Source organism: Rutilus rutilus (genome assembly GCF_951802725.1).
Source record: "Rutilus rutilus genome assembly, chromosome: 7".
Lineage (NCBI taxonomy): Eukaryota > Metazoa > Chordata > Actinopteri > Cypriniformes > Leuciscidae > Rutilus > Rutilus rutilus.
In genome coordinates, this window is record NC_140221.1 from 6,859,097 (window position 1) to 6,868,737 (window position 9,641).

Genomic DNA, 9,641 nt, shown 5'->3' on the forward strand with positions numbered 1-9,641 from the left:
CAGCCAAGACAGCCCCACAACATCCAGAGACTTGAGGTACTCGGGGCGGATCTCATCCACCCCCGGTGCCTTGCCACCGAGGAGTTTCTTGACTACCTCGGTGACTTCAGCTTGGGTGATGGACGAGTCCGCCTCCGAGCCCTCAGCCTCTGCTTCCTCAATGGAAGACGTGACGGCGGGATTGAGGAGATCCTCGAAGTATTCCTTCCACCGTCCGGTGATATCCCCAGTCGAGGTCAACAGCTGCCCACCTCCACTGTAAACAGTATTGGTAGGGCACTGCTTCCCCCTCCTGAGGCGCCGGACGGTTTGCCAGAATCTCTTCGAGATCTCCTAGTCCTTCTCCATGGCCTCACCGAACTCCTCCCAGGCCCGAGTTTTTGCCTCCCCAACCACCCGGGCTGCAGTCCGCTTGGCCCGTCGGTACCCGTCAGCTGCCTCAGGAGTCCCACAAGCCAGCCAGGCCCGATCGGACTCCTTCTTCAGCTTGACGGCATCCCTTACTTCCGGTGTCCACCACCGGGTTCGGGGATTGCTGCCTCGACAGGCACCGGAGACCTTACGGCCACAGCTCCGAGTGGCCGCGTTGACAATGGAGGTGGAGAACATGGTCCACTCGGACTCAATATCTCCAGACTCCCTCGGGATCTGGTCGAAGCTCTGTCGGAGGTGGGAGTTGAAGATCTCTCTGACAGGGGATTCGGCCAAACGTTCCCAACAGACCCTCACAGTACGTTTGGGTCTGCCGAGTCTGTCCAGCTTCCTCCCCCGCCATCGGATCCGACTCACCAACTCAAATATAATTTATTATAAATATTAAAATATATAGTATTATATTAATCTATATTATATTAATATTAATAGTATTATTGCACTGGTTAACATTGCAAGAAACTGCAGATTTTTTTAAATGTATTTCTTTACGTTTTATCCTATGGCTTTGTTTTTGATTTAATGGACCAAAGTAAATATGAATATAAATTATGGTTTACAAAGAGCCCATATTTTCAGTAACACTTCACAATAAGGTTTCATTTGTTGACATTAGTTAATTTATGAACATGAACTAACCACGAGCAATACATTTGTTCCAGTATTTACTCATCTTTGTTAATGTTAGTTAATACAAATAGAACTGTTCATTGTTTGTTCATGTTACTTCACATTGCATTAACTAATGCAAACAAATACATAATTTGATTTTAATAATGTATAAGTAAATGTTTAAATTAACATTAACAAAGATTAATAAATGCTATAGAAGTGCAGTTCCTTATTAGTTCATGTTAACTAATGAAACCTTATTGTAAAGTGTTGTGCATATATAATATTTCCCAGTAATATTAACTCTCAGTCGCACTTTAATCTTTAAGAATAAAAAATGCATCAAATACACAAATATTTATTAAACATCCTCATTATAAGCTAAAAATATTTGAAAGTTTGACATTATGATCTGATGTTATTCCATTTCAATTTTTATTTTGAAAAGTAGTTTTCTTAATAGTCCATTGGTTAAAAGAACAGGATGTTTTATAGAATAGTATATATTTAACCAAATTTTCCACATTTTATAAATGACTTTACATTATATGTACATCTTTTGGAACAAACTAAAAACAAAAAAGCAATGCTTTGAAAGCACTGGATTTTATGTAAAACCGTTTTTTTTTTTTTTTTTTTTTTTTTGCAGCTAATGTTAATATAATGTGATATTGTGAATATGTAATACTTCTTGTTCTTGTGGCATTGAAATTTTTTTTTTTAACTATATATATATATTTAAATCTCATCCTCCTCTCACTCCATCACAGTAGGTGGCAGTATGAACCTGTTTCATTGGCCCAGAAGCCTGCAAACACACACACACACACAGAAGAAACAGAACAGTAACAGGAAAAACGTATTGACAGTTGAATCGTGCATTGTTTTTCTGCACAGTAATTTTCTTCCCAAATAGTCTTGTGTAATGTAATATTAGTAAAAGACCATTAGGACTGATAATACACTTTTAGGAACACATATTATTATTGTTGTCTTAGCTGTGAAAGTTGACGTCCAAGTGTGATGGCAGAGCGAGGAGCGCATTTGACCACCGCGGCCCCCGCTGAAGACACTGACAGGCCGTCTGTGTTTGAGGTTTTAGCGCAGGACTCTTTGATGGGTGCTGTCAAACCTGCATTACTGCATGCTGTCAAGGTATGCTTACGAGTTTAAAACACCTTGTAATGCATTTGCAACCGTTTTACAAACATTGGTACCTGACATTATGATGAGTGTAAAGCATAAGGTCAATCTTAAGTTGCATCTAAACATCTATCCTTGCCTCGTGCTCAAACACCCGACAGATTTTCAAGTTGTTTCCATTAAGAACTTGGGCTGTGTGCTAAATTGAATACTAACAGTATATACTATGTATACTGTGTACTATATGTTTAATATATACCTCTAGTATAGTATATACTGTAGTATATGTTCTGGGACTTAATTCAGCCCATTTGAATATCAAGACCTATTTTTTCCATGATTTGCAACATAAAAACCCCTGTGCTTGTCACCTGTATCCCACAATGCAGTGCGTTCAACTTGACCTTTCATTTCCAGTGTGAAGAATGAACTAGATGTATTATAAACTGGTCGTTATCTGATTGGACTGCCTGAAGCATTTTACACAAAACTGAATTTTTAAAACACAAAATAACCATTTTATTTTGTGAAATTTGGCACAGGTGAGGGGTTTTCAATCTTTTAGATGCCCCATGGTATCCCCCATGATATAATTGAAAATGCATATAGGCATGCATATAGTTTCTTGTATAAAGACCCAATTTATACTGTGACAAATTTGTATTATAAATATGTTTTAGAAAATATTTAGTTTCAACTCATTATAGTTCTTTACGATTAGATTTATTATTTATTTACTCATTTATTTATTTTAATCTACAATTTATTTGAATTTATTGTCATTGTATGTATTAAGGTTTTTACAGTTTTTCTTTAAATGTTTCCGTGCATCCTAGTTTGAAAACCGTGTCATAGGCTAGTCCTTTTTTATTCAGTAAGTGTTGCAAGCATGCTTTTATTGTTAAATAAAAAAATAAAGTATAAAAATGAACTTTACAGTATTATTAACTGTGCTGGCATTGACTACTGCTGATGTAAAATCCCTGTCATTGTCCACAGATCCTTGCTACATCCAACCCTGCTCGCTATGGATTTCTATGGAGGAGGTTTGATGAGATTTATGTTATCCTGGATATGTTATTGCAGCATCATTTCCTTTCCCGCACCAGCGCCTCATTCTCTGAGAACTTCTACGGCCTGAAGCGTGTAGGAGCAGACGGCACTCGTGCTGCCCATCTAGGGCTCCTGCGCAGACAGCACTGGCGCTCCTTGCTCCTCCTGGCCCTCCTTCCTTACCTGCACACCAAACTGGCCAAAGTCCTGGCTCGACAGAGAGACGAAGACGATTTCTCGATCCGCTTGCCGCAGTCCTTCATGCAGAAGTTGTACAGGGCTTTTTTAGCTGCGTACCCCTTTGTGTGCATGGCCTGGGATGGCTGGGTCTTTTGCCAACAGCTTTTGTATGTTTTTGGCAAAACACGGACACATTCTCCGCTTCTGTGGCTGGCAGGGGTTAAACTCTCATATCTCACGGCTAATGACATCCACAGCCTGGATCTCAAGCCATCAGGCCCGGTACTGAGCCCCAGCCAAAGGTGAGTTTATTATGTGTTTATTTTTCTATTTTGGCTGGGTAATATTGACACAAATTTCACAATTTAATTTAGATTAATTTGGAGGTACAGTACATGGCAAATTTTCTCAAGGAAAAAAAACTATTCAGGGAATCAGTTGGTAGCTACATTCCTAAAATATTAAAGGTTAAAATTAACTCTTACCACACCAGCAATTTTTGATAATTTTCACAAAATTTTCATGGCCTCCAGAATATTTTCTAGTATCTGAACCTGCAATAACATGCAGAACAGAGCCTCGGCTTTAATAAAAACAAAACGTTTTATTCTAGCTTAATGCATACTTTTTTATCAACATTTGAATGTGTGTAATTTTCATTAAAAGAAAGCAAAATTATGTCCAAAAAGCCCAAAATCATATTTTTGTCAAAGACTACAATCCATATCGGATTCAGAACGATGATCAAAACAGACCATCAACACCCCTAATGCTGGCACAGTCCTATAGCTTGTCCTGGGTCGACATTTCGTTCAGTAACATTAGGGAGTTTTGATTTATATGCTGTTTAATGTTGAGGATTGCGTTATTTTACACATGCATCCTATCGCTTGTTTCTATTTCTTTTTCTCCTGTGTTTTTGGAGATTCTGTACTTTTTCAGAAGATGCATCATAGCGCCCCCTACTGTATAACAGGGAAAACACGGAACGCCGGGAAATTTAGTTAATGGCGGGGAAAGAGTTTTTGTATACAACTACTTTTGTACACACAATAACCTTTTTATAATTATACGTTTATAATACTAACTTTATAATTACGTTTCTACTCCACTTGGCTGTCATAAAAACTGTTTTATTCAAATGTATATTAAATATTGAAGAACAGTTAAAAAAAGTAGGCTTATGAATATGTATTATGGTGCAAATATTTGGCAAAATGCTCCTCTCTGGAGTTCTGAGTTTGTGGACACTAAATGGCTTTTCTGAAGTAAATATAACATTAGGTAAATTGATTACATTAAACATGATTCATTTCAGTAAGTTGTAACATACCTTCTGATGTTCAGTTGTTTATTTCGTGCTGTAACTAGTAAAGCGGATTGCCGTCAGTTTGTGCTGCTTGAACTGAGGCGCGACAGTGATGTCACTCCACATTAAATAGCGCCAAAACGGTATTTATTGTTTGAATTTCGTGATAAAATGGACAGAATTTGAAATCTGAGACTTTGTTTCATATCAAAAGTAACAAAGCACAAAGCTTATTGCAATTTATTGGATGGGAGGCTCACTACAATGTTCTGTTCATTCATCAACTGAGAACAGCATAGACTAAAAAGATCAATTCATGGGATTTAAGAATCAAAACTTAATTCTAAAAATAAAAATCGATTAAAATTGAGAAATAAATGTGTTTTTTACCCAGCCCTAGAAGAAAATTCCATGAAGATGAAAGAATCAGCAAGATTTTTCTTATTGTGACATTTTATATACAGACATTTTTCGAGGTTTACTAAAATATAAAGATGCTTAATCATAACAAAAGTCTCTTGATTTGCAGCTTTGTTGAGAAATGTCAGCGTCTGGCCTCTACAGCAGTTGGCGGTGTGGCTGTATCTCTTTCAACCAGCCTTTCGATGGGAGTGTTTTTCCTGCAGTTCCTGGAGTGGTGGTATTCATCCGAGAACCAGAGCACCGTTAAGTCCTTGACCTCCCTTCCGACCCCTCCGCCACCTCTCCACCTTCACAGCCAGGAGACGTCACTCACACACATTAAAGTCTGCCCGCTCTGCAGGAAAGTGCGCACCAATGACACTGCCCTCGCCACTTCAGGCTACGTGTTTTGTTACAAGTGTATATATGTGTATGTTAAAGCCAACCAGAGGTGTCCCCTCACCGGCTACCCTTCAGGACTGCAGCACCTCATTAAAATATACTCACCCGATGGATAGACTGCTCAGATACGGTTAATGTTTTTCAAGATGCCTTAATGCTAATCTGTCCGATTTTACATAATTATTGCACTTTGATAAAGTGAACGTTTTGCTAATTGTTATCCCATGGAAAACTAAAATGTCAAATTCATTTTTATGATTTGGTTATGGTCTACTAATTTCTGAAATGTGTAAATATTAAATTTGTACATATATAATCCCTGCTGATCATCATTGCTGACTCTTATTTACTGTCGCAGTGCAAAGGAAGTAGTAATAGATCTTTTCTTCCAAAGAAAAAAATAATGTTGGAGATTTGGTTCAATGCATTGGTTGGTTTTTGAGATGTGGGCATTGTACTCAAGTGAAAGCAGTTGAATAAACGTGATCTAGCAGGGTGGGATTTAAGCAGACTTTACTTAACACCGGTCAACTAAAAATGGCAAACTTTTTATGCGTTTCGACCGTTCATTTACACAACAGCATTTGAGGGCCTGAAAACGCAAACTTTTGAAAAAGTGTTTCAAAGTGCAGTTTTTTTAAACAATACCATTATTGCTTTACGTGTAAACTACAAAAACATGAATTTGTAAAAACGGTGACGGCATGCGCATGCATATTACGTGTCCAGTCTATAGGCGCATAGTGATGCTTTACAATCGTTTTCGCGGATCCGTGTGAACGGGATCGTTTTGACAACGTCGTCGTCTGTATATGAAAAACAAAGGGAAAACCTTTTTAGTGCAGTGGTGTCATGTAAACGTATACTCTAAATGATTAGAACCCCATTGGAGAGTGCGGGACAAGCATTCTGTACTAATTCCATAAGAGTGATTAAACCAGAGCTTTTAAAGAACTGGTAGATTGACATTCCAGGTCTAAAAGGGGATTTCCCAAGACTCATTAGACCCTACTTTACCACTCCCTGAAAACTTCCTGAAAGACCACTGCATTTTCCTCATTACAGAACTTGTGCTACCAGTAAAGACAGAAAGACAAGAAAAAGGTTCTCGTTTTATTGGTTACAACCTTTGGGTCTCTGCTCAAACTTCCCCCAAGAACGCCCTACAAACTTGAGAACAGCTCAGAGAGAAGATTAAACTCAATCAGATCTTGGTCAATGATGCCAAAGGGCAGCAATACCAAGTCAGACATGTTCTTTCACTCATCATCGCTGCAGGATCTTCGCTACAAGATCTTTCAACAACTCATCAGAATCAATTGCCATTAAACATATACCAAAGTCTGAAAAACACTTGAAACACGGACTTAAGGTGATGATACACAGGGCACCTTTTTGGGCAATGTAGCTGGGTTGCCGTCAACGGGCAACCAGATGAGACACAGGCACCACGACCAATCTAAATTATCTAGATAGAAGTGTATTGCCCATTTTCAATGGGAAAGTGCCCAGCAACATTGCTCAAGAAGTTGCCCTGTGTTACAGGCTGTGTATTATCACCTTAGCTCGCGCCTTGTGTATTTTGCAGCGTCTCGCGCATACACGTCATTCTAAAAACGCAGCACTCAAGTAAAGAGTTCAACTTTAAAAAAACCGCGTTATACGCTTTTTGTCGTTCCACTGACGTGCGTCTCCTTTTTAACAAAAACGTGTAAACATAGGCTTGTTTCTTAATAGAAATTAGTCACAAGTCAAACAGGCTACTTGCCTGGTACCCCATTGAAGAGTGCGGGGAAAGCACGCTGTACTAATTCCATAAGAGTGATTAAACCAGAGCTTTTAAAGAACTGGTAGATTGACAATTCCAGGTCTAAAAGGGATTTCAAGGGATTTCCCCAGACTCATTAGACCCTGCTTTACCACTCCCTGAAAACTTCCTGAAAGACCACTGCATTTTCTTCATTACAGAACTTGTGCTACCAGTAAAAGACAGAAAGACAAGAAAAAAGGTTCTCGTTTTATTGGTTCCAACCTTTGGGTCTCTGCTCAAACTTCCCCCAAGAACGCCCTACAAACTTGAGAACAGCTCAGAGAGAAGATTAAACTCAATCAGATCTTGGTCAATGATGCCAAAGGGCAACAATACCAAGTCAGACATGTTCTTTCACTCATCATCGCTGCAGGATCTTCGCTACAAGATCTTTTTCAACCATTCATCAGAATCAATTGCCATTAAACATATACCAAAGTCTGAAAAACACTTGAAACACGGACTTAAGGTGATTATACACAGGGCACCTTTTTGGGCAATGTAGCTGGGCAACGTTGCCGTCAACGGGCAACCAGATGAGATACAGGCACCACGACCAATCTAAATTATCTAGATAAAAGTGTATTGCCCATTTTCAATGGGAAAGTGCCCAAGCAACAATCACTCGGCAAGATTGCCCAGCAACATTGCTCAAGAAGTTGCCCTGTGTTTCACAGGCTGTGTATTATCACCTTAGCTCGCGCCGTGTGTCTTTTGCAGCGTCTCGCGCATGACACGTCAATCTAAAAACGCAGCACTCAAGTAAAGAGTTCAACTTTCAAAAAACGCGTTATACGCTTTTTGTCGTTCCACTGACGCGCGTCTCCTTTTTAACAAAAACGCGTAAACATAGGCTTGTTTCTTTATAGAAATTAGTCACAAGTCAAATAGGCTACTTGCCTGGTACCCAGGGGCGGAACTACCCAGTGTCAGAGGGGTATGCAGCAACAATTTTGGCGCGCGCCCAGACTCATTAGACCCTGCTTTACCACTGCATTTTCCTCATTACAGAACTTGTGCTACCAGTTAAGGCAAAAAGACAAGAAAAGGGTTCTCGTTTTACTGGTTCCAACCTTTGGGTCTCTGCTCAAACTTCCCCCAAGAACGACCTACAAACTTGAGAACAGCTCAGAGAGAAGATTAAACTCAATCAGATCTTGGTCAATGATGCCAAAGGGCAGCAATACCAAGTCAGACATGTTATTTCACTCATCATCGCTGCAGGATCTTCGCTACATGATCTTTTTCAACAATTCATCAGAATCAGTTGCCATTAAACATATACCAAAGTCTGAACCTAACCTGAAAAACACTTGAAACACGGACTTGAGCTCGCGCCTTGCGTCTTTTGCGGCGTCTCGCGCATTCAAGTTAAGGGTTCAACTTTTAAAAAACGCGTTATTATACGCTTTTTGTCGTTCCATTGACGTGCGTCAGCTTTTTAACAAAAACGCGTAAACATAGGCTTGTTTCATTATAGAAATTAGTCACAAGTCATATAGGCTAGGCTACTTGCCTGGTTGGCACTGCACATTTGAATTTGTTCTAAAGCTTTAAAGAACATGTAAATCTGTCTGAAACTGGTTTCCTACGGCAGCGTCTTCAAGCAAAACCCCCTGTTTGTCAAGTCATTGACTGATTAGGCAACAAGGTAACTGTTTTTGTCTTTCAGTCTTTATAGTTTGTCTAGTGTCTGTAAGGCCTTTAACTGCACACCTGTTCTCACTTCATCATCATTAGCCTGTGGCACAAGACAGCTTCACTTGAATTTCCAATCAAGCCCAAGGGATCACTATTAATTTAGAGAACTAATTAATGTCACTGAGTTCAGAAGAGGTTGAATCAGGTTGTTCTCAAACAATTGGCTGCTAATTCACCAAATTCTTTGGTTAAGACGCTTGTGATTAATCAAAAACAGCCACAATAAAACTATTGTGTATAAACCTAGCCTATGTGAGCAGTGTTTTTCCAACACTTCAGCCCTTATTAAATTAATCAAATGTCAATATTTGTAGCTCAGGAGAGTTTCCATAGGTTGGCTATGTAAGAAAAGGTTCTTTATTGGTTTAAAAAACTTTAACATTCACAGAATCTTTCCATTGCACAAAAGGTTCTTTATACTGGAAATGGTTCTTTAGATAATTAAAATGTTCTTTACACTATAAGAGAAAAACTCTTAGTTGCCTGAAAGGTTCTTTGAGGAACCAGAAATGGTTCTGCATCGCTACGAAACCCACTTTTGGAGTTTTTATTTTAAAGAGTGTACAGTGCAGCTGTACTATTATATATATTAAAAAC

The 9,641-nt window shown here is 39.1% G+C and overlaps 1 protein-coding gene across 1 annotated transcript; it reads left to right on the forward strand.

The window, feature by feature from the left end:
• The first annotated feature begins 1,864 nt into the window (after window positions 1-1,864).
• Window positions 1,865-5,849, forward strand: pex12 (peroxisomal biogenesis factor 12). Its single transcript, XM_084414923.1, has 3 exons — window positions 1,865-2,199; window positions 3,187-3,722; window positions 5,259-5,849. Exons 1-3 carry the CDS (start codon window positions 2,068-2,070, stop codon window positions 5,647-5,649), a joined length of 1,059 nt encoding a protein of 352 aa, XP_084271049.1. The 5' UTR covers window positions 1,865-2,067; the 3' UTR covers window positions 5,650-5,849.
• Window positions 5,850-9,641: the final 3,792 nt, after the last annotated feature.